At 36.7% G+C, this 24,589-nt stretch overlaps 6 protein-coding genes across 6 annotated transcripts; 5 read left to right on the forward strand and 1 right to left on the reverse strand.

The window, feature by feature from the left end:
• Positions 1-158: 158 nt before the first annotated feature.
• LOC9301225 (regulator of nonsense transcripts 1 homolog) lies at positions 159-7,727 on the reverse strand. Its single transcript, XM_021028837.1, has 29 exons — positions 6,989-7,727; positions 6,554-6,805; positions 6,307-6,477; positions 6,111-6,161; positions 5,926-6,018; positions 5,762-5,857; positions 5,596-5,646; positions 5,400-5,518; positions 5,189-5,297; positions 4,900-5,022; positions 4,749-4,820; positions 4,528-4,599; positions 4,366-4,432; positions 4,054-4,196; positions 3,907-3,978; positions 3,704-3,832; positions 3,440-3,595; positions 3,182-3,295; positions 2,996-3,094; positions 2,844-2,921; positions 2,572-2,706; positions 2,355-2,429; positions 2,164-2,272; positions 1,733-2,076; positions 1,571-1,618; positions 1,413-1,484; positions 1,057-1,188; positions 857-970; positions 159-689 (listed from the first exon to the last, which is right to left on the reverse strand). The coding sequence occupies exons 1-29, from the start codon at positions 7,523-7,525 to the stop codon at positions 561-563; spliced, it is 3,762 nt and encodes a 1,253-aa protein (XP_020884496.1). The 5' UTR covers positions 7,526-7,727; the 3' UTR covers positions 159-560.
• Positions 7,728-12,542: 4,815 nt separating this feature from the next.
• Positions 12,543-13,972, forward strand: LOC9301226 (peroxidase 65). Its single transcript, XM_002863330.2, has one exon. The coding sequence runs from the start codon at positions 12,698-12,700 to the stop codon at positions 13,700-13,702; it is 1,005 nt and encodes a 334-aa protein (XP_002863376.1). The 5' UTR covers positions 12,543-12,697; the 3' UTR covers positions 13,703-13,972.
• Positions 13,973-14,687: 715 nt separating this feature from the next.
• On the forward strand, positions 14,688-15,555 carry LOC9299453 (pectinesterase inhibitor 12). Its single transcript, XM_021016037.1, is given in 2 exon segments — positions 14,688-14,988; positions 14,990-15,555. Coding segments are annotated over 2 exon segments (561 nt in total). The 5' UTR covers positions 14,688-14,871; the 3' UTR covers positions 15,434-15,555.
• A 1,257-nt stretch (positions 15,556-16,812) lies between these two features.
• LOC110229999 lies at positions 16,813-20,781 on the forward strand. The gene is made up of 2 exons (XM_021031454.1): positions 16,813-18,917; positions 20,313-20,781. The coding sequence occupies exons 1-2, from the start codon at positions 16,813-16,815 to the stop codon at positions 20,779-20,781; spliced, it is 2,574 nt and encodes an 857-aa protein (XP_020887113.1).
• Positions 20,782-22,054: 1,273 nt separating this feature from the next.
• Positions 22,055-23,335, forward strand: LOC9299454 (pectinesterase inhibitor 12). Its single transcript, XM_021016136.1, is given in 3 exon segments — positions 22,055-22,319; positions 22,321-22,644; positions 22,646-23,335. Coding segments are annotated over 3 exon segments (558 nt in total). The 5' UTR covers positions 22,055-22,211; the 3' UTR covers positions 22,772-23,335.
• Positions 23,336-23,502: 167 nt separating this feature from the next.
• Positions 23,503-24,373, forward strand: LOC9299455 (pectinesterase inhibitor 12). Its single transcript, XM_002863333.2, has one exon. The coding sequence runs from the start codon at positions 23,732-23,734 to the stop codon at positions 24,269-24,271; it is 540 nt and encodes a 179-aa protein (XP_002863379.1). The 5' UTR covers positions 23,503-23,731; the 3' UTR covers positions 24,272-24,373.
• Positions 24,374-24,589: the final 216 nt, after the last annotated feature.

Below are 24,589 nucleotides of genomic sequence, written 5' to 3' on the forward strand. Positions count from 1 at the left end.
AGAGATACTTGAGAACAAAAATATCAAATCGAATCAGTGTTATCTAAACTTAGAAATCCAAAGCAAATTCCAGATTGGACAAAGCCCATAAGCCACAAAAAAAAATGATATCAAAACTTGCACATAAATCATGATTTCAGACCAAACAGACCGTGAAAAAAAATCAAAAACCAAATAAAGCAAGAACTTGTAAATCATATCAATATTCATCATCAAACACCACCACCAATTTTAACGATGGGTAGGCTTCAAATATCTGACTACAATAATAGAGCATATGAGCGTATATAAATAATAATACACGGCAAAAACAAAAAACATATAAGCCCAAAGGATTTACGGACCGAAGACTTTTTTCCCCAGGCTACTACTTAGGTACCTGTTTCTCTGTATAACCATTTACCTGTTTGCTGCGTTAAGCGAGCCAGAAAGGCGTGTATCTTGCAAGCACCCGGAAGTCACCAGATGTTTGTTTGGAGCCGTGATAGCATGGAACCAAGCCGGTGAATTTGCAAAAGAGTTTATAAACCTGTTGCATCCAAGTTTTGTCTTTCTCACCCTCAGCCATTGTAAGGATGTTTTGGGTTTTGTGAGCTCTGGTTAGGTTGAGATTGCTGTGGTCCTGAAAGGTTTAGTGGCTGCGTGTTGTAGTGTGAGAATGGCTGAGAGTAGAGCGAATTCGGGAGACCCTGAGCCGAGTATTAGACAAGAGTCGTTAGCATCTTTTGACCAGAAACATGTGTACATATAGATAAAAGATAGTGAATACTTGTAAATCCTCAATTGTATGTTAATTGTATATGTCAACGCAAATAAAGAATCGAGGATTATGATTGTTCACATCAGAAGGACAAACCTGAGACTGAAGATTAGGATTGTTCACACCATAAGGATTCTGTCCATCATCCTGGGATGAGTCGATAAAGCCGGCTTGGGTGAAAAGACCTTGACCTCCATGTGCCATATACTCCTGCATATGCAAAAAAAAAACGGCTCAGATGAAGGTGTAAGAATACTAACTGTGTTAATAGGAAAGGTAAGTCCAGTGAAACAAACCTGAGACATGAAATCATTATTTCCGCTGAAACGAGAATAACCGCCTTGAGAATTCTGATTCATAAAGTTTCCAGGAAACGCCCCATGTGCTCCTTGTGTGGCATAATCAACAGCATATCCACCCTGTGAGGCCTACCAACAACATAATGGTCCAAAACTTTTGAAATACAGCCATCGTCAAAGAAGGTAGTGCTATGTGAAACACTAAAAAGTATCAATTTTGAAGAAAACAGTTATAAAGGTTTTTCCCAACCTCCTATATGAATGTAATAGAGGTTTGGAGTTTATAAAATACGCTTATCCTATCATCCTATCCAAAGTATGACATTTCAAATGGCTAAGAAGAGAAACTACACCTGTGTAGAAAAATCGGCCATGTTGTAAGGAACATGAGATCCCTGGCTCTTGAAATCATCACCCAAGAAATCCTGATGATAGTGGCAATAGGAGATTAAATTACAGGAAAAAAGGTACTGCATCCGAATCATCAAGTAACATTAAACAAGAAGACAACCTGAGATATGCCACCCATAGAAAATCCATCCCTGAACGCTTGGCTACCCTGTAAAGGCAACTAACACGTCATGATCCGGAATAAAACAAAATAAGCAAGCTCTAATGCTTCAAAAATTAGATGGTAAGATAAAAATTTGAAAGAGATGCGGGTAGTATTTACATATCCAGGTTGGGATAGCGGACCACCAGGTGAAGGCTGGCTATTCGGACTATCAAGGGGAAAGTTTAAACTTGGTCCAATAGTTCCAACATTATGTTGGGTGGCTTGTTGGTGTGGAAGGTGGCCCCCAACGGAAGTTCCACGACCAGCTCCAAAACCATGGTTTCCAGGTTGGGGAGCATGAGGAACAGCACCAACAGGTCCACGAGTTGGAATAGCGTATGGCTGAGAAGGAGGACCACCAGGAAAGGGTGAAAGTGGAACCCTAGGTATCGGGTAGCCCGCTGGGTGTAGTCCAGGTCTAGCACCATTAGGTGGGCCAGAAGGAAGATAGGGACCACCAGCTGAATCAATAGAAGAAACTGTTTAAACATGAATGGCTAAAGCACATTTAAACCACATAAGACACAAAAAGGGTACTGGACATTTACCCCTTCCTCGACTGCCTCTTCTGTCAGCATTAGGGTTACCCGAACCATAATTATCATTTCCAATCATGCCAGCGCCACCACAAGAAAATAGTCTCCGATCATTGTAAATCTAACAAATACGGAAGAGGATTAATGTTCATATTGCCTGTCACTGTAAGCTACATTGACAGACATAGAGGTTCATTTGGTACCTTTCTTGGTTTCTGAAACTGTACCATACTCTGCTTTAGATTATTAAGAGGTCCCTCGACCAAGCACTCATGTTCCTGTCAATTAAAGGAAAACAAAATTTGGTATCATACAATCATTCATATTACTCAATCAGTTCTGGACTCAAAGGATAACATCCCAAAACTTCACAAGAAAAATAACTCATTCCCAGTAAAAGAACTCATTCCCACTATATACCTTGTAATGTGTCAACAATCCATTCCACAGAGGCTGTTTACTAAGAACTTTTGGGTTTCCAAGAATAACAATTCCATAACGAGCACGCGTAAGTGCAACATTGAGCCTCCGTGGATCATTAAGGAATCCAATGCCCTGAAAACCAAATAACCAGTGGTTTACATGTCAATTCCAACAATGTTTCTCTGAAGAAAAAGCACCACATTGAAAATGAAAATCATTAAAAGGGTACGAACTGTAGAGTTTTATAGAAGAAAGAGCACCAAACATACCTGATGCTCATTACTTCTCACACAGGACAATATGATGTAATCTTTTTCCCTTCCTTGAAAAGAATCAACACTGGCAACCTGTAGATTCGAGAGCTTGTTAAATAAATGACAGGATCAAGTAAACCTTTTAAAACAGACCTTGAAAGTACTACCTCAATTTCCTTGTAAAGTTGCTGTCGGAGAGAACCATTTCTTGCCATGTAATTAACAATGTAAGCCCTCTGACCCTCATATGGAGTTATAACTCCAATCTGATAACCATGAGCATAGTTTGATAACGTCAACAGATACCATAATAATGTAAAATAGCTATTAATTAAGAATCTCAATACTCTCACCTGACTAGGGACAACTCCACTCTTTAAGAAAGCAGTCACAAGTTTCTCCACATTAGCAGCCTCAGTTCTATTAAGATATGATGTTCCACTAGCACTGATCTCCTCTTGTCCCAGCTACAAATTAAAAAAAAAAACAATAGAAATTAAAACTAAAATTGGGCTTCCTTTAAATACATTTCTGACGGTGGGTGCCAGACCAATGGATCTGATAGACAATAATTGTTTGTTCTAAACTAATGCCAATGTGAAGTAAAATACCTGAACATAGAAAAACATGGGCCGGTTAGGAACAGGCCATGGGAAATCAATCCCTGTTGTTTGCCTTTCAATAATTGTGACTCCATTCTGTAGTGTTCCTTCATAGAAGCTGTTGGATGGAAACTCGGACAAAGCTGGATGCATACGATATTGAACCTGCAATCAAGAATATGATATGAAAACATTAAGTGGACAGTCCTACACACAGTGAAAGGGAAATATAAGATATTATCTTCCTTATTCCCTGAGTGATTAATGTAGTACCTGCAATCTGATTGGTTTAATACCAAGAAGCACAAGGCGTTCAAAGAGAGACTGTGCCAAGCCAGCACGAGCTGCTTTCTTGCACATAATGACGGGGCCAAGCTGACAATGATCACCAACAAGAACAACCTAGTGCAAAAATCTTCTATAAGCAATCAATAGAAAATAACGACAAGAAGTCAGTTCACTGAGAACCCTAATACCTGTTTTACTCCAAGGACCAAAGGGATAAGGCACTCAGGTTCTGTTGCTTGAGTAGACTCATCAATAAGTACCTATCAGAGAGGAAGGGTATATCAGCTTCCGCCTTACATACAATTAGAGATGCTCAAAACTAAGTAAATGTTAACCTGTCTAAATCTAAAGTTTGACAACCGAAGATCGGCAGCACCAACACATGTGCAGCATATGACATCAGCACTCTGGGTTATCTCGCGTTCTGTCTGTCTTTTCAAATTTTTGTATTTCTTTTCATCACTGCTTGACAGCTCACCTAGTGACAATAAAAAGCAAAAAGTGTAAAAGCTATGGTCACCTAAATTGTCACAGGGTGCGCAAGCACAACAAGAAACTTCATCAGATCAATAACAAGAAACTGGCAATAGAAATGTAAATGAAAATTTTAAAATGTCAACAATAAATAACAAACTGAAATGTGAGACCTTGTTCATCTTTCAACTGCTGCAGCTTATGCAGTTCGCTCTTCTCAGATGTGTCAAGATGTCTTACCTGCCAGCAACCATTCACATGAATTATCTTCAAACAAAGAAAAATAGGGGACAAAATGAATCAGAGAGTTAAAGCGTGCTACCATGTTAACTAACCTGGTAGTGAAGAGTCAAATGCTCTACAGGAGAACTTACAGCTTCCCTTGATTTTGCGCAAAGGCGAACAACCTGACATCAGAGTAGGAGAAAGTTTTAAGAGAAGTCATACTCTTTAAATAAATTTTGATGGTGCAAACTTTCAAAAATGAACAATAAATTGGAGTATCCAGGTCTTACGCAAATTTTTAATAGAAGAACTAGGAGGTTTAAAAGTTTACCTTTAACCCAGTCGCACTAATTTTTTCAGCTAGTTGGTCTACAGCAACATTACTTGGGGCACAAACGAGAACCTGTCAGGCAATAATAATAAATATCTGGTAGTCAACTCACAAAAAGCATCTTGAGGGGATCAATAACAATCAGCTTTACCTGTCCCTGGCCCTGTTTTGCCATGTGGTACACAATTGCTGCAGAAGTCACAGTTTTGCCTGTGCCAGGAGGACCTTGGATCAAGCTGATGGGCTTCTGAAGGACACTTTTCACCGCATTAACCTGCTCAAAGATACAATAGAACCTGTTATAAATCCGTTTTATAGATAACAGATATTACACATTGTGTTAACAAGGCACACAGGATCAAAACGATTCTGAAAATTCCATGAAGACAGTTACAACAAACATTCTTCATGAACTTCATAAGCTGACCGCCAATGATTACCTGAGATGCATTCAGTTCTGGAAGACCAGGTACCCCAAAACGTCGAGGTAGTGTGTTACGAACCATCTGGGCCTCAACTTCATGTCCCAATAACTGATGGTAGATATAACTTCACAAAATAGAAACATAGTAATTCAGTTGTTAATTAGCACGCAGTAGCAAAGGGACACGCACCAAGATGAGGAACTAGGCTTTCCGATGACTGACTTACCCACTCACACTTGTTTCATCTACAGCAAAATTCTTCATTGCTCCCTGCATTCGATCAAAGCTTGTACTTTTCCAAACAAAATCAACACTGAATCCATGGTTAACGTCAACCGGAACTCCCTACACACGAGTAAGTAAGGTTGAACATATCTCCGCAAGTCGGTTAAAAAGAAAGCTAACAATGGAATTAAACTCACCTGGTTAGCTCGGAGTTCAAGAGCAACCTCTTCCTGTGCCGTTAGCTTGATCTGGAGAATTATTTTAAAAATTCTGGTAAGGACCTAAAAACTTTCAATTACAGGAACCACCCTACTAACAGAACAGAGATCATGTAAACATAACAAAACCAAGAAGGAGGTATACCACATGTCCAACTGACTGCCAGGCTGGATGAGCAGTATCTCCCGAGTAACGCAGACGTAGTTCATCACCCGGCACCAATCGCAATTCATTTTCCTCCTGCATCAAAAGTTTAAATCAGGCAATGTTCTATCAAGTCTTAATAGCGACCACTAGGTTTCAACCACCTTTGGGAAGACGAAGTATGCAACGCGCTTCTTGTTAAGACCAATATCCCACCGAACTGTGAGATTTTCCTTGCTTTGAGACTCTTTCATCATCTACAGCAGACTCAATATGATAAGCCCCAACAGAAAAAGTATAAAAGGGACACAATAATTAATCCAAATAAAATGAATTACTAAATACACACCTTGTCATAGTCTGCTTCGAGTTTGATTAGAGGTGCAAACACATTTTGATACTGCAAACCACAAGAGAGAATAGGTGTAAAAGCATAATACTAACAGTGAGCTCTTCCAAAACTGGCGGGACGAATTTACTGTTTCTCTCGTAATACGAACAGAGTTGCTTATTTTTATAACATAAATGGCTAAGAAAATCTATACCTGATATGCATCTTCATACTTAGGTTGAACAGGCTGAGGTTCATCATCTACACCAGGTTTTTCAAGGTCTTCAAGAGTAGCATCCGGATTTGTCTTCCATAATTCCTCTATCTTGTTTATTTGCTGTGCGCTAATTTGGCGTGCCCTCAGCTGTTCTTGCTCTGATGGGACCTGTAAAAGAAAAATTAATAACATCTCTCACATGATTATGTCTTCTTAAGAAAAAACTGCAAGGATAGAAACTAACCTTAACAAGCCAGGGGAGGAAACATCTATCGTCAATCAAGGGACACCACTGACTTAGGTCCCAGTTCATATCCTTCAGGGCATTTACATTTAAACAAGGATCTCTACAGAGAAGGACGACAACACTGTCTGTCTTTGCTGAGATGAAACCGAGAAGAAAGACATTTCGACACCCACAGTTGTAGCATTCGAGAATTGTTTCCCCTAGTGGACTGTCTCTATGGAGACAAACTTCCTTGTGTTTTGCTCGAACCTTAAAAATAACCAACAGAAGGAAATCCATTAAGAAAGGTTCAATTGCTTGTAAACAAACCAAACCAGATAACTATGACCACAAGCCTTAACCACAACACAAGGAACTACAAAACTTCCAGAAAAAAGGATTCCACACTTCCAGAAGACGAAAAAAAAACAGATTACAGTGATGATTACTAACCAGGTGATTCACAATATGAGAGCCTGAGGTGTTTCCCCTTGAATTGCAGAACCACTTTCTACAAGAAGCGACATTACACCTAACAACGCAAGCTGGGTTCGAGATACCACAATACTTACAAGCATGCTCCGTGAAATCATTCTTACCATAATCAAAACCATCATCATCACCAGTCTCCTCAAAGTTCAAATTTCCCATACCAGCGGCCAATGCATCAACCTGACTACTACTACTAACACCACCACTTCCACCAACTCCACCACGTCCCACTTTGGCACCGTTTCCGGCACCGGCAGAGAGAGAAGAAGGTGACGAAGCCTCGGAGTGATGATCCGCGGCAGCTCCTCCTCCACCACGATCGGAAACGTCAGCGATGGAAATGGAATCAGAAGGTGTCGGCCATGCCGTCGGTGATCGAAACTCCGGGTAATCGAACTCTGAATCGCCTTGAGTATTGAATTCCAAAAAGGTATACGCGTCAGCCACCGCGTCCGGCTGCGATGCGGTGTCAAAGAGATCGCTCTGTTGAGAATCCATTAGGAAAAATCAGGGGAGAAATCAAGCTCCCTGGTTACGATCGTATCGCTTTTTGACTCGTCTCTTCTTCGTCAATTGTTTTTTTTTTTGTCTTTTCGTTTTCTGCAGTACGAGAGAGTTAGGGTTAGGGTTATGCGCTAGTGAAACATTAGAAGAGAATTGAAAACGAATGTGCGTGTCAATGAAGAAGAAAGAGGGACGCGTGAGAAAGAAAGAAAGAAAACTACATAAGATGTGCGTTATTTACACGCGCCATGCTCTATGTATTATGGGCTTTTCGCACATGATGTTGGGCCCTTACCTTTTAGTTGCTAAATTTTCAATTAACTTTTCTACAATACTTTTCTTATTTCTCCAATCTATTTTTCTAAAACTTTAACCAGTTGATTATATTATTTTAATTTTAAGAGAAATTGTTAAAAATGCCCTTTTTGGTGTGCTCCTTTTCAAAAATGCCCTTTTTAGATGTCCATTTTCAAAAATGCTTCTTTTTAAATCTGAAATTTTTATAAAATTTTATTAGGTTTATAAGGTACTTATGGATTGTAACTACTACTCAAAGACTCGATCCAAGTATTTATAAGGTTTTATAAGGTATTTTTAAAAGTTTTACAAGTTATTTTAAAAGCTTTTTAAGGTTTTTCAAAGGTTTTACAATATATTTTAAAGGTTTTTAAAGGTATTTAAAATACATTTATAAGGTATTTATAAAATATTTATAAGATTTTAGATACATAGAAATGTAGTTTGTGTATGTTTTAATAATATTACCAGTGTTCAAGAAAGCGCTAGGCGCTAACCGGGCGGTGACCCAGTGCCTAATCGGAGCCTAGGCGATTTTTTAGGCGGTTTAGACGTTTATAACATAAAACATTATAAATATGATATTATATATAAAAGTTATATAAAATATTTATATAAAACTAAAAATTATGAAATTATAAACAAAAACTAAATAAAACATTTATTTATATTTATATTAAACAATATATGAATATTTATAACTATATATATAAATAAAACTCTAATTGAAATTGAAACAATACATTAAACAAGTTCTATGTAATTTTAGGCGGTCAAGGCGGTTATCTAGGCGTCGCATGAGAGCCTAGCGCCTAGTCGGGGCCTAGGCGACCGCCTAGACCGCTTTTTAGAACACTGAATATTACATACATATTTGGGTAAATCTTATATTTTTAAGGTATTTTTTATAAGGTTTTTAAAAAGGGGTATTTTTGAAAAGTGGCATTTTTGCAAAAGTCCCTAATTTCTTTTTTTTTATCATATTGTTGTACCTTTATTTTTTGTTAGTTAGTAACAAGTTTTTTTACACTTGTTAAAAAATCTGATCATGTTAATAACCAAATTTCATTTGTAAGACATTTGACAAAGATGCAAATATAAATAACTACTAGAATTTAACCCGCGGTACCCGCGGTGTACCGCGGGGCTATATTTTTAAAAAAAAATGTAATATTGTTTTTTAAAAGATTAACTGAAGATATATCATATTAGTTTGTATTTTTAAATATAGATATCTATCTATGTATTATTTAGTGTATGATTACTATTGTTTAGGTTTTAATTTTTGAAGTATAGATACGAAAACATACCTTTTTTAAGTAACAATATATGGTCAATTTTAAAATTTTGAATATTTTACTCCGTGGTATACCGTGGGTCAATTTATTTATAACTAAAATTTTTAAATTTTAAGTTGTATTTGTTTTGTAAATATTGTATGTTTTGTTTTGTGTTTAAGGTTATATAATTGTATTTTGATTATTAATTTTAGGATTTCATCCGTGATATACTGTTCTTTATTAATATCGACCCAAACCGTCATCCCATATAAACCCGTCTATATTATCCCGTTAGCTAAATTATTAGTGTTATAAAATCTAAGAAAATAAATTATTATTGTTATAAAATCCAATGGTTTAAATGCTTTTGATTAATATTAACTTAATGAATTAAGTAATAATGGGCAAAAAAAAAAAATTAAGTAATAATGTTGCAAAATGGTTTAAATGCTTTTGATTAATATTTGGGTGATTTAGGTGAATAACCTAAAAAAAAGAAAATTTAGTTTTTTAGAAAGAAGGTAGAAAGAGATAGGAAGAGAAATAGAGTGAATAGGGGGGTTAGATGTTAGATATTTAATTTTGTTTTTTTTAGGTTATCTAGTGCAATTTCTCATAATATTTTAGGGAAGATGTTCGATTCGTTCACCAAACCAATTTTCCCCCACAAACTCTTTTTGCTGGGTCCCCTTGGTGGTAATGTCACCAAAGCGCCGAACGATTGATGTGAATGTGTCGAAAATATCAAAATCAACCCTAAGAGCATCTCCAATGGTGAGAGCCTTCCATGGGTTCTCACCATTTTTTTAAGATTAAAATTTTCAAATTTATGAGATGAGAGCTTTTGTTAATTTTGCAACGTCTAATGGTAGGCTCTCTTTGTAGGTTCTCAGGAAAAAATTAAATTATTTTTTTTAATTATTTTATTTCATAAATCTGAAAAATATTATAATTCATAACATATTAAAGATACAATAATTTCATACATTTGAAAATAAATTTGAAAAAAAAAAACGATTAGTTATTCTGTTGATTGTTGCGAAATTTTCTCCATATATGCTCAACCAAATCACTTTTCAATTGTTGATGCATATTTTGATCACGAAGTTGATTTCGCATGCCCATATATTCTCGATAGTCGAATAGATTGGATAAAAGTCGACCATTTCGGATAAATACCATCTGTGAGATAGTAAGCTAAATGATACTCCCGGCCATTGACTTTGTAATTCACATTCGGAGCTCGACCTTGTAATATATCATCAAAAATTGGTGATCGATAAAGAATATTTATATCGTTTAAGGTACCTGGAGGTCCAAAAAGTAGATTAGACTGAGATCAAAAGTAGAAAACTGATGGTACCCATTTAACAAATCTTCCAAGCCTTAAAAGATACTTGTTCCAAAACTCTCAGGGACATAACGTCGAACATTTGGTGTGCGTTATTATTCGAAACAAAGCTCTTTCAACTTCGTCGCTGCTGATTCGTCAATTGAGTACTGCAAATGATTGAAAACAAACAATTAACACAAAGGATACCTAGAATCTATGATCTGAAATAAACCCAGAATCTTCGTTACCTTCATGGCCGGTTTCGGAGTTTGATTTGTTTGTGTCTCCGTTTGTACCTGCAAAATAATTGAACAAGAAATTCAACCCAAGTAAACCACCAGAAAATTCATAATCCCAAAAGCACTTAATATTATAAAGAGTAGAGATAGTTGTTTACAAACAAGAACAAAACCAAAAATTAATCGTCGGGTGTTGTTCAGGTTCAGCAGCACATCCAAAACAACAAATTCCACAATCAAATTGCAAAACAATAACGTAGAACCCTAAACAAAACACTCCACGATTCCAAACAAAATTGCAGAGATAAATTCTTTCAAATCCTGAACATCACCATCCATTATCCGTTTCCACCTAACTACAAGTAAGGAAAGAAATCGAAGAACAAGAAGAAGAGCTTCATGATTAATTTTCACCTAACTACCCAAATTGGATTTCGATCAATCTCTAACTGTAATCGAAAGCCCAGGGAGATCGTAATTCCAAAGAGAGAATCGAGGAAACAAGAAAAAATCGCGGCCAATAGAAACGGGACACGTCAGCGTCTCTCTTCCCTTCCAAAATCTCTCTCAAGAGAGACAGTTCTCTTAAAAATATATCATTTTGATTTATTTTTTTACACTTTTAATCTGAGAAACCATGGAGAGAACTCCATTTTTGAACCATTGGAGATGCTCTAAAGAGCATCTTTAAAGGTATGCTTTTAGCAAATTCTTAGGCAGATCTTAGGCATTAATTGATTTAATTTAATTCAAAAATCAAACTTATAGTTAAGAGACGTCTCTTAGCTAAGAGCCAAAACTGAAGTTAAGAGACGGCCACATGTCCGTGTATGAGTGGTTGATAGGTTAAATTAGGCATGGATAAATAAACCGAACCGATATATTTCGAATAACCGAAAATACCCGAAATACATTTCAAAATAATTAGTTATTTATAGACTAAATAATCAAAAATTCTTGAAAATATATAAAAATAGTAAAAATACTCGAACATAACCGAAAAATATCTAGAAATACTCAAAAATAACCGAAATATCTGAAAATATCCTTAGCAAACTAACCGTATGAAGAATGCATCAACAATTGAAGAATGATTTGGTCGAGTATATATGGACAAAATATTCCAGAAATTAAGTTTAAAACATTTGTTCTTTATGTTATTTATGTTATAAATTATATCTTATGTATGTTTTAATTCTTTTAATTTGCAATAATTATTAAATTTTCAATAATCATAAATTTTATTTTTATATTAATATTTTTTTCTTCTAAGAACCACATGTTAAGAGCCTACCATTAATCACACAAAAATCTTAACTCAAAAATACTATCTCTTAACAATACTTTTACATATAAAATACTTAAATATTGCTAAGAAGTATTTCTAAGAGACTACCTATAATCATGCTCTTAATAATATTGAATCGATCCATGATCTTGCGTGATTTTCTTCACATGAGAAGGTATTTTCAAGTTTTAGCAGGGCTTTGTGTGCTTGAGATTGAAACAAAAACCCATCTCAATTTGAGTCTAGTTCATCAATATCACGTGTGTATACATCATTACATGCTATTAATCAATTATCATGCATATTACTACATTTGTCAAACGTAGGAAATTTTCTAGAACCAAATTAACAAATTTGAAGTTCAGGATCTGTATATTATAGCAAAAAACCAAATTTTCCTTTTTTCCTTTTTTTGCGCCAGTATATTTATATAAAATACCAAAACAAAATTAAGAAACAAATTCAAAGCAACCAAAACCATACAAAAAAAATAGATAAATTACAAAAATAGAAAAGAATAAACGAAAAACAACCACACGTACATATAAGGAAATGAAAACCATCCTTTACGTAGCCTCTTCTTAGTAACCTCCTAAGCCATGAAATAGTCGCCAAAGCCTTTTTCTTCTTCTTTGTTTCTAATTGCTTTCTACGACAATCGATCGTGGAGAAGTCTACCTCGTAGACCTCTCTCTCAAACCAAATTCAATTACCATTGTTTGTTATCTGATGTCGAATATGCAATTCTCTCGTAGTTTTAATCCCTTTGTTCTCCTCTTCTGTCTCGCCGTTGTTGTACCAACTATATCGGCTGATGTCGCTATCTTGAGAACGGACTATTACCAAAAAACATGTCCTGATTTCAACAAAATCGTGCGTGAAGCCGTTACAACCAAACAAGTTCAACAACCAACAACTGCGGCCGGGACACTCCGTCTCTTTTTCCACGATTGTTTCCTTGAAGGTTGTGATGCATCCGTCTTGATCGCGACCAACTCGTTTAACAAAGCGGAACGTGATGATGATCTCAATGATTCCCTCCCGGGAGATGCTTTTGACATCGTCACTCGCATCAAGACAGCTCTCGAGCTGTCTTGTCCTGGTGTAGTGTCTTGCGCAGATATCCTAGCGCAGGCTACACGTGACCTTGTCACAATGGTAGGAGGACCTTACTTTGACGTAAAGCTTGGTCGTAAAGACGGATTCGAATCCAAAGCCCATAAAGTCCGAGGAAACGTCCCAATGGCAAACCAGACCGTTCCCGACATCCACGGGATATTCAAGAAAAACGGGTTCACTCTTCGCGAGATGGTAGCATTAAGCGGCGCTCACACCATTGGATTCTCTCACTGCAAAGAGTTTGCCGACAGGCTTTACGGATCCAAAGCTGATAAAGAAATCAACCCGCGATTTGCAGCTGCTCTCAAAGATCTTTGCAAAAACCACACCGTGGATGACACAATCGCGGCGTTTAATGACGTGATGACTCCGGGAAAATTCGACAACATGTACTTCAAGAACCTAAAGCGAGGGCTAGGGCTTCTAGCTTCCGACCATATCCTTATTAAAGACAACAGCACCAAGCCGTTTGTGGATCTATACGCAACTAACGAGACAGCATTCTTTGAGGATTTCGCTCGTGCGATGGAGAAACTTGGCACGGTCGGTGTCAAGGGCGATAAAGAAGGAGAAGTGAGACGTAGGTGCGACCACTTCAATAATCTCAACGTTTAAGAAGAAAAAGAAAACACAAAACAATATAAATATAATATTATTCGGTTTTTTATTTGCGGGGAGATATTGATGAGAAGAAAGGTTTGGTTGGTATATATGTTTAATAACTATCGTATCATAAGGAAGATCGTGTAACAATTCAAGATGGGATGTTTAATTTTTCCATAAAATATGCAAACTGTTGTATTGAAAGTATATAGATAAAAAATAAACATATTATATATCGAACAGTTGTAGTTAACATACATTTTATAGTTGATTGATATTTGATTATGTTGCCAAGCAAATTAAATTGTAGTTAACAGATATTTTATAGTTGATATTTGATAATGTTACACAACAATGAATTCATTTGTTTCCAGTTAAATGACAGAAAACCACAATGACAGAAGAAGTCAGAAATCACAGAATACTATTTCTATTAAATTTTGTAAATCAAGTCTCCAAACAGTAAATGAAAGAGATATAAATGGGACAAAAATGATTGAGATCGATAAAGCTTAATGGAATATATGAAATTAGAGGAATATTGTCATGTCGTTCATTTCCACTGCAATATATATATATATATATATATATATTATATACTAATGAAATTAATATTCGGCTTTGAAATTAGTTCGTTTTTCTTATTTTTGTAGAGGAATGAATAAAATTTGTATTCCATGATTTCCATTGTAAATGATAAAATTTTAGTTGTATATTTTATTTATTCCAATTATTTTACAGTAAAGCCACAACTAATTGATTACGCCTAAAATACATGCCTAAATATTTTAATATTATGCTAATTTCTGGTTTGAATCGCAATTTTGATGCATATAGCCTTAATAATATTTAATGGAAATTACGAAATACATTAATATTCATCAAATTTGATTTTAATTTGGGATATCATCAGTGATGATTCATCACAACGTTTCAACTTGAGCTGTTGTTGTTGTTGTGATGTTTTTGAGGTTAGCTTTCGGTCCACCGCAATTTTCGTTAATTATAGCCGTATGTGTAAGGGGAGTGGCGACGCGTGACATGAGCCATCTAAGAATAGCATGTGTTTCAATAACACTTTTATGTTGGAAACTTTTTGTTGCTTATAAATTGGATCACAGGTTAACTATAGTTCTTTAATCTATTCTATCTAGTGTTCTGCTTCCCAAACAAACAAACAAATGAAGTTCTTGTTTTACCTTGTTGTGTTCTTTCTCCTCTTAAATGGTTTCACAGCCAACAGAGTTGCAAATTCCCTGATTCGAGATTCTTGTAAGAAAGCTTCAAAAAATTCAGAACCCACATTACTACAAGTTCTGCATTGCATCTATTAGCGAAAACCCGGAGAGTCAACAAGTAAAAACTATCGATGAATTGATCGGGGTAGGAGTGAAAAACGCTATTTCTAACATGACGAATGTGAAAGGAATTGTGGAGAGGATTCTGAAGGAAAGAAAGTATACGAGTAAACTAAGTGAGAAGATGTTGCGCGTTTGTGTTAAGCTTTATTCTGAGGGCACTAACTTGTTAATCAAATGTTTAGGGTACATTAAATTGCGGGATTTTGATAAACTCCACAATACTATTCGTCATGCAAGAGTTGTTCCAAGAGAGTGTGAAATGGGATTCAATGACGATAATAAACAGAAATCTCCGGTGACAAAAGAGAACGATGTTCTCTTCGACACCGTCGAAATTGCTCAAGCTTTTAATTACTATGCTCATGTAAATCCGGAGATTTAGTGTCTAGCCAAACAGTCCGTCAGTTATAGGTGGCAATGTTTCTTATTTTGTTATGAAATATTGAATTAATGAAAAATATAAGGTCAGAGTTTACAACTTCCATGCATGGAGATAAGAGTGAATCTAAGTTGCACCATTTCAAATCTTGTCTCTTATTTTCACCTTTTCTAAATTTCTTTAACAATAAGCTACAATTAAAAGTTAAAACACATCTTTTAAAAAAAAATATGTTCTTACCACACTTCTCAATTTCTTAAAATTTTGTGTACATATATATAGCACTCCTTAAGAATAATTCAGAAGAGAGAAGAGAAGTGAATTTATAAAAGAAGGTCATGTTCAAAACTACGTTTAGCTTATATCTTCTCTGTTAGAATTTAGACTTTAATATTCAAGTGTTAAGAAATGACTTCGATAACCCTAGAGAATTAGTGGAAGGTGTACGTACATCGTCTCTTTTCCACATAAAATGCTTCACATGAAAGGAAATTTAGTTGTTCAGAGAAAAAGAAAGTAAAGCTAGTTGTGATGCAGGGAGCATCTAGAAGCTTTCCTTTTTACTCTGTTGCCTTTTGCTCTGTTTTAACATATTAAGAACTATGTGTTTTTTCCTTCTTTTCTTTTAGTTAAGTTTCTTCTTTTCTAGTTAGCAATAGGCTTTAGCATTCTCTATATAAGAGAACGACCTATTGAGATGTAAGGGACCTTATTATTGAATTATTATCAAGAGCTTTTAAACTCTAAATCCACTTGTTACGGCAGAACTTACGAGTTCTCAACGCATCAAGAAGACATTGATTCTTGGGTATTCTTAGACTAAACAAGATCTTTGTGCTATCGTAGCTACTGCTACACCAGTTGGTATCAGAGACTAGTGCTTTAATTTCTCAATTGAAGCCAGATCCTACGCTATCTATCACCTTTAAGATGGCACCACGCAAAACCATGGACCAACAACAAGATGAGTTTCGAGAGACCTTGGAAACTTTCACGGCTGGTTTACAAGAGGCGTTGCAACAAGCAGTCACAAACGCGTTGACGACGGTGTTACAACAGCAGCAGCAGAACCAGAACCGTAATCCAAGAGAAGAGATTGATGATGACGACGATGACGAGATCGTCGACAATTTATTCGCAGGCCCAATACGTCAAAATCAAAATCAACAAATTCGTGTTCACCACAACAACAACAACAACCCAATCAATAATAACGCGTTAGCTAATCTGGATTCAAGCTCGATATTCCAGAGTTTTCAGGGAGTCTTAAGGCGGAGGAATTTCTTGATTGGCTTAACATGGTGGAAGAAGTTCTAGACTTTAAAAAAGTCCCTGATGATGTACGTGTCTCGCTAGTCGCAACAAGATTCAAGAGTAGGGCCATGGCATGGTGGACTCAACTCAAAGAATCTCGGCGTCGCTCAGGAAAATCAAAAATTGATTCATGGGAAAAACTTAAAAAATATATGCGTCGAAGTTTTCTTCCTTACAATTATGAGCGCACATTGTATACAAAGCTGCAGAATTTACGTCAAGGATCACGCACAGTGGATGAGTATGCTACAGATTTTTTTGAGATGGTTGCTCGTACTACGTTACTTGAGACAGAAGACCAACTCGTTTCCAGATTTATTGGTGGTTTACGAACACAACTTCAAGTACCTTTGCAGCAATTTAATCCAACAACAGTTTCTGAAGCTCATCAACGTGCGTTAGGGATGGAGATACAATACCGATCTAATTGGGGCTCAACAGGTTCACGCACTCGCTTTCAACCTCAACTTCAAAGTGAATTTAGTGTTACTCAGCCAACAGACTCTGTTGCGACACGTCCTAATGTATCAAAAGCAGGGGCTCCGGCTGATTCAATTGCTGCATCTCGTCAGCCTCGAACTGGTGCTTTACGTTGCTACAGTTATGGTGAGAATGGACACAGACAGACTGCTTGCCCCAATCAGACTCGTCGCGGACTACTTACTCAAGAAACAGAGGTCAATGATGAACCTCGCTTTGATGACTACCTTTCGGATTCAAACCAAGAACATGATATCGATATCATTGGAGGAGATACAGGAAATGGGTCACAAATGTTGGTTATTCGCCGGAATTGTCTAATGCCGCGATCAACAAAAGAATCATGGCTCCGTACAGCCCTTTTCCGCTCCACATGTACAATCAAAGACAAAATTTGCAAGATCATCATTGATTCTGGTAGCTGTACTAATGCTATTTCCGAAGAGGCTGTTCGTAAATTAGGGATAAAATCAGTATCTCATCCTGCTCCCTACCCACTCGCTTGGCTCAATAATGGAACAGACATCCGTGTATCAAAACAAGCATTGGTATCATTCTCCATTGGCGTTTATAAGGATTCTGTGTATTGCGATATACTGCCAATGGACGCTTGTCATCTCTTGTTAGGTCGCCCGTGGCAATTTGACCGCGCCACAAATCATAATGGAAAGGACAACACTTATAGCTTCACGTTTGAAGGTCGTACGGTCACATTACTTCCATCTAAAGAAGTAACAGAGCTTTCTCCTCCATCATCACATATGCCTATTCTTCATTCGTCATCACTTCCTTCACAGTCATTATTGATTCTCCCTAAATCTGCTTTTGAGAGTCAAATAAGAGAATCAGACATGATTTTGGTATTGGTAGCGTCACCGTCTACAAAATTCACGTTGTCATCGGTTCCTCCCGCTTTTGATGAGTTGCTATCAGAATTTCATGATGTCTTTCCGGAGACATTACCTTCGGAGCTGCCACCATTACGTGATATACAACACCACATAGACCTTGTCCCTAATTCAGTGTTACCAAACCGTCCGCATTACCGAATGAGTCCACAAGAGCATGACGAGTTACGTCGCCAAGTAGAGGAGCTGTTAGTCAAAGGACATGTTCGCGAGAGCCTAAGCCCCACTGCAGTTCCAGCCTTACTAATCCCAAAGAAAGATGGCTCTTGGAGAATGTGCGTTGATAGTCGCGCCATTAATAAAATTACAGTTCGGTATCGTTTTCCTATTCCACGTTTGGATGATTTGTTAGATCAAATTGGGCGCTCTACCATATTCACGAAATTAGATCTCAAGAGTGGATATCATCAAATTCGAATTCCGCCCGGAGATGAATGGAAAACGGCTTTCAAGACACGTGAAGGTCTATTTGAGTGGATGGTTATGCCGTTTGGTCTCTCTAACGCACCTAGCACATTTATGCGTGTGATGAACCAATCTCTTCGTCCTTTTATAGGGAAGTTCGTTGTTGTTTACTTTGATGACATTTTGGTGTTTAGTGACGAGTTGCAAAGTCATTTGAAGCATTTGGAGTCCGTACTTCTTGTTTTAAGACGAGAGAAACTGTTTGCTGCTCGACAAAAGTGCGTCTTTGGCGCAGATCAGGTCTTGTTTCTTGGTTATATAGTGTCTTCTCGTGGCTTGGAAGTGGACCCTAGTAAGGTAGAAGCTATCAAATCATGGCCAACTCCAAAATAAATCAGCGACGTACGAAGTTTCCATGGACTTGCTTCTTTTTATCGTCGCTTTGTTCATCATTTTAGCAACGTTACATCACCACTAACAGATTGCATGAAAGGAACTTCTTTTCTTTGGACATCAGAAGCAGATGTAGCGTTCCGCACAATCAAAAGCAAGCTTACGTCAGCTCCAATTTTGGCTCTCCCTGATTTTTCATTGGTTTTTGAATTACATTGTGACGCTTGCAAGATGGGGATCGGAGCGGTGTTAAGTCAACAAGGACGTCCAGTCGCTTTCTTTAGCGAGAAGATTGCCGGTTCTCGAGCTCGTTATAGTACATATGACGTAGAGTTTTACGCTATTGTCCAAGCTATCAAACATTGGCGGCATTATCTTTTTCACCAAGAGTTTATACTCTACACGGATCATGATGCGTTAAAACATTTGGGTAGTCAAGACAAGATTTCAGCTCGCCATGCCTCTTGGATAGCTTTTCTACAACAATTCACATTTGTTATCAAACACCAATCCGGTCGCACAAACAAAGTTGCTGATGCTTTAAGTAGACGTAATGCTCTCCTTTCAACGTTACAAGTTTCAGTCCCTGGCTTTGCTTCTTTTGCCGATCTATATCCGCATGATCATTTCTTTGGACGAATATGGGAAGAGTTACAAGCTGGTGTTGTTCCCGATTTTACATTACAAGATGGATTTCTGTTTCGTGATCGTCGCCTATGTGTTCCTGAATGTAGCCTACGGTTAAAAATAATTAAAGAGCTTCATGAAGAAGGACACGTCGGACGTGATAGAATGCTTTAATTGGTGGCAGATTCATATTTTTGGCCTTCACTACGACGTGATGTCGCTCGATTTGTTGAACGTTGTGTGGTTTGTCAACGGTCTAAAGGTCATGCTTCGAATAGTGGTCTTTACATGCCTCTCCCGGTTCCTACTCAACCATGGACAGATATTAGTATGGACTTCATATTAGGCTTACCTCGTACTCAACGTGGCAATGATTCTATCTTCGTGGTTGTTGATCGTTTTTCTAAGATGGCACATTTTATTCCTTGTAAGAAGACGACGGATGCAGTTCAAGTGGCTCTTTTGTTTTTTCGTGAGATATATAGACTCCATGGTCTACCGTGCTCTATTGTCTCAGACCGAGACTCCCGTTTTCTTAGTCACTTTTGGCGCTCTCTTTGGCGTTTGCTTCGAACCGACCTTGACATGAGCTCAGCTTATCATCCGCAATCTGACGGACAAACAGAAGTCACAAACCGTTCGCTGGGAGATATGCTTCGGTGTCTCGTTGGTGAACATATTAAGTCATGGGATGCAGTATTGTGCAAAGCAGAATTCGCCCATAACCATGCGGTTAATCGGAGTACTCGTTTCAGTCCATTTCGTGTGGTGTATGGAATTGTTCCACGTGGACCTGTGGATTTAAGTGTCACACCAGATGCTACTCGTGATCACGGTCAAGCTGTGGATTTTGTTATCGACTTATCATTCATTCATGCACAAGTCCATGACAATTTACAGGTCTCATCTGCCAAATACAAGGCTGAAGCTGATCGTCATCGCCGTGATGTTCAATTTCGTGTGGGTGATCTTGTGTGGGCAGTCTTGACACGCGATCGTTTTGCTCCACGTGATTATAATAAGCTTAAGGCGAGGAAGATAGGACCTTTGGAGGTCTTGGAAAAAATCAATGCAAATGCATATCGTGTTAAGCTTCCACCTCATGTTCGTTGTTCCGACGTGTTTAACGTGAAACACCTTGTTCCAGACTTTTCACCAGAAGAACCTGAAGATTCGAAGTCGAATCTTCTTCTACCTGGGGTGACTGATGCAGGGAGCATCTAGAAGCTTTCCTTTTTACTCTGTTGCCTTTTGCTCTGTTTTAACATATTAAGAACTATGTGCTTTTCCTTCTTTTCTTTTAGTTAAGTTTCTTCTTTTCTAGTTAGCAATAGGCTTTAGCATTCTCTATATAAGAGAACGACCTATTGAGATGTAAGGGACCTTATTATTGAATTATTATCAAGAGCTTTTAAACTCTAAATCCCCTTGTTACGGCAGAACTTACGAGTTCTCAACGCATCAAGAAGACATTGATTCTTGGGTATTCTTAGACTAAACAAGATCTTTGTGCTATCGTAGCTACTGCTACACCAAGTTGATATCCATTTGATAAAAAAGCTTTCAATGCCATATATCAATAATGATGAACATATACCTTGTTTCATTTCTAGTGATGGTTAAGTCTTTGTTCAGTAAAAAAGTCTTTGTTCAGTATATTTCTATATGTTCTTTAGTTTCTGACATATGTGAAGATTAAAACTTGATGGTTATATATATACTTTTGAAGTTCATTGTCCTTAGTACGTACCTTTTCTATTCAGTCTACTGATTTGAAGCAACTTTAGTACTGGTTATAGATGTTAGAGTATCCCACATTGAAAGTGGAGATAACTCAACACTATACGAGAATATAAAGGGTATTAGTCTTTTTACTTATTGCTACCTGGTGTTGAGTTAGAACTAGTAAACCCAAGCGGTTATAGCCAATCCAAGAAGAGTCATTATCTAATTAAATCAATCATGTGGATGAATTGTCGTGCGTTTGTCATATTTCCACAAAAAGTTCTAGTATATCAAAAAGTTCTAGTATATAAAATCATGTTAGTATCAATATGTAGAAGTTCTAGTATGTTTAATTTTCAAATTTGACTATTTGTTTTTGTTAATATATAGTTCTTTCCTAAAGTAATTTAGCCTTTTACTTTTATTTTTATAACTTAATTATTTTTATTAATTTAGATATAGTTCTTTCCTAACGTATTTTTAAAGTTCTAGAGGTAAGTCTCACTCTTTAACCTTTTTGCGGATGATGCCATGATCTAGATAAGTACCTAACCCTATACACTCAGCTGATGTCTTATATATTCATGAGAGTATGAGACTATAGAGGAAAATTTTGACAATAACAAAGATACATTAGATTGTGATAGAAAAACCTTGTGGCAACCCTCTAGAACTTCGAAAGAAACCCGCAAGCATTGTTAACAGAAAATAAAGAACGAAAGTTGACAAAAAAATGCAATGAAGTACCAAACTTAACGAAGTAAGCGGAGTGGTAACGCATGACATGAGTCATCTAAAAAAAGCATGTCTTTGAATAGCAGTCTCATGTTATAAGATTTTTCTTTGCTTATAAATTAGATCTCAAAGTTACTAAAGTGTTCTTTAATCTATTCTATCCAGTGTTGTGATTTCCCAACAAAAATAAAGCAATGAAGGTCTTCATTCGCCTTGTTGTATTCTTTCTCCTCCTCAATGGTTTCATGGCCAATAGAGTAGCAGATTCTCTTATTCAAAAATCTTGCAAGGAAAATTCAAGATATATATGCGGAACCATACACCTACAAATTTTGTATTACATCTATCAAAGAGAATCCAGAGAGCCAAAAAGTAAGAAATGTAGATGAACTGACTGTGGTATGTACGAATAGCGCAATATCAAACCTAACAAAAGTGAAAGGAATTGTAGAGAATATTTTAAACGAGAAAAAGTATAAGAATAAGTTGAGTCATACGTTCTTACGGGAGTGCCTCAAGCTTTATTCTGAGGGCTATGAGTTGTTAATCTCAGCTATGAAATACCTCAAAACACGGGATTACGAGAAATTTATAGGAAATATGGATATGGCAAAAGGTAAACCAAAGAGCTTGTGAAATGAAATTCAACGATGACAATCACCAAATATCTCCGGTGAAGAAAGAGAACATCGTTCTCTTCGACATGATCAACATTCCCTATTATTTTTGTTTCAATGCTCATATTAACGGCTAGGTTGTAGCAAAGCAATTGGTTACACTGTAACGTTTAATGAATATAGTGCTGCACAGAACTAGTAGTCCAATATTTTTGGATGTGTCTATTTCATGTAGTTTTTTGTTAATGTAGAAAATGTCTATTTCCTCCCCATCCCCCAATTTTGCCCAATCTTCTCTATTTACTATATAAAACTTGAGTTTCCTCTCTCTTCTGAGGCCATCTACGTCATCTTTAAAATCTAAAGTTGTGATCCAATGAAAAAAATATAGAAACCAATGAAAACATCATATCATTATCATCTTTAATTACTTGTCATTCGTTGCATTCGTGACAATATACCTTACCAGTGTTAAAAACGAGAGCATTAAGAATAAGCCTTGATATATCGTTCAGAAAATTTCCAAACAACGAAAACATTACTAGAACACCAAATTAGGACCCAGAATAATGAAGCAATAATACAATATAGCAAAGGAAGAATTGACTCGCGGTTTCTAGATAAGTCAATAAGATCTTAAACATGTTAGCAAAATTTTCCTCAGAATTTGTCGAAGTATGTATCTCTTTTGTTTTCAGTGATTATTTGGTTTCTTGTGGAGATTAATATTGAGAAGATCATGTTTTGTATCACGAGAGACTTATTCACGTTGTTCTGAATATCATTACAAATTGACATGAGAGAAAACATGTTGCATAATGCTTTTAACATTGAAAAAAAAAACAGAGGCCGAAAAGCGACAACGTATAAGTAAAGAACAAAGTTAAAATGAACAATATAATTAGGTCATACGAAGTAAGTGGAGTGGTAAAGCGTGACATGAGCACTCTAAAAACAAGCCGTTGTGTTAGATACCAAGTCTTATTTGGTAAAAAAACACCGTTAGAATTATTACTTTTTATTTACTATAAATTGGTTTACAAAGTTAAAACTTCTTCATCAATTTTTCTATAATTCTCCGAAGAATTTTTTTCAAAATGACGTTCTTGCTCTACCTTGTTATGTTCTTTCTGCTCTTAAACGCTTTCGCAATGGCACAATCTTTGATCCGAGATTCTTGCAAGAAAGCTGCAGATCAAAACCCAAAGATTCATTACAATTTCTGCGTTAAGTCTCTCGAAGAGAATCCGCATAGCAAAACCGCACGTAGTCTTGATAGGTTGGTCATGTCATCCACAAAAAACGCAGTGTCGAAAACAACAAGCATGAAAGGAATTGTGGACAAGATTCTCAAAGAGAATAGATATGAAAAGTACAGTGAGAAACCATTACGCGATTGCCTCGAGCTTTATTCGGATGCTACAAATTCCTTAACCGAAGCTTTAACGATCATTAAATCGCGTGATTACAAAACCGCTAACGTGGTTATAAGTGCCGCAGTGGGTGCACCACCTAGTTGCGAAATTGGATTCAAAGAAGGAAAAGAACCTCTCAAATCTCCATTTACAAAAGATAACGATGTTTTGTTTCAAATGATTTTGATTCCTTTAGCTTTTACAAATATGTTGAAAACTTGAAATGAAACTACATATGCAAGTGTATTGTTAGGATTCCTACGTCTCAAATGAGAACATTAATTTAAGGTAGTATATAAATGAGATGGACTAAATTACTCACTACGTATCAATCCTTCCGCATTAAAAAAAAATACTATAATACGTGTCACATTTGTAAACTTTTTTCTTCCATATTGGGCAACCAATCATAAAGTTATCTTTTAATTAATGTGTGGTTGAAAGAAAAAAATTACGTAAGAATACGTTTGTCGTCCAGGACCTTGTGGTTTAGTGGTAAGGAGACGGACTTGAGGCGTTGATCTACCTGCTGCGTGAAAC

This window comes from Arabidopsis lyrata (assembly GCF_000004255.2).
Source record: "Arabidopsis lyrata subsp. lyrata unplaced genomic scaffold ARALYscaffold_8, whole genome shotgun sequence".
NCBI lineage: Eukaryota > Viridiplantae > Streptophyta > Magnoliopsida > Brassicales > Brassicaceae > Arabidopsis > Arabidopsis lyrata.

Bases quoted from the DNA above. Each gene is read 5' to 3' on its own strand.
- LOC9299455 (XM_002863333.2), top strand. From the start codon at position 23,732: ATGACGTTCTTGCTCTACCTTGTTATGTTCTTTCTGCTCTTAAACGCT.
- LOC110229999 (XM_021031454.1), top strand. From the start codon at position 16,813: ATGGCATGGTGGACTCAACTCAAAGAATCTCGGCGTCGCTCAGGAAAA. The intron at 18,918-20,312 runs AACTCCAAAATA...TACTCGTTTCAG, and splicing joins GAAGCTATCAAATCATGGCC to TCCATTTCGTGTGGTGTATG.
- LOC9301225 (XM_021028837.1), bottom strand. From the start codon at position 7,525: ATGGATTCTCAACAGAGCGATCTCTTTGACACCGCATCGCAGCCGGAC. The intron at 5,858-5,925 runs GTGGTTGAAACC...CTTTTGATGCAG, and splicing joins CATACTTCGTCTTCCCAAAG to GAGGAAAATGAATTGCGATT. The intron at 1,485-1,570 runs GTTGTCTTCTTG...CACTATCATCAG, and splicing joins CTATGGGTGGCATATCTCAG to GATTTCTTGGGTGATGATTT.
- LOC9301226 (XM_002863330.2), top strand. From the start codon at position 12,698: ATGTCGAATATGCAATTCTCTCGTAGTTTTAATCCCTTTGTTCTCCTC.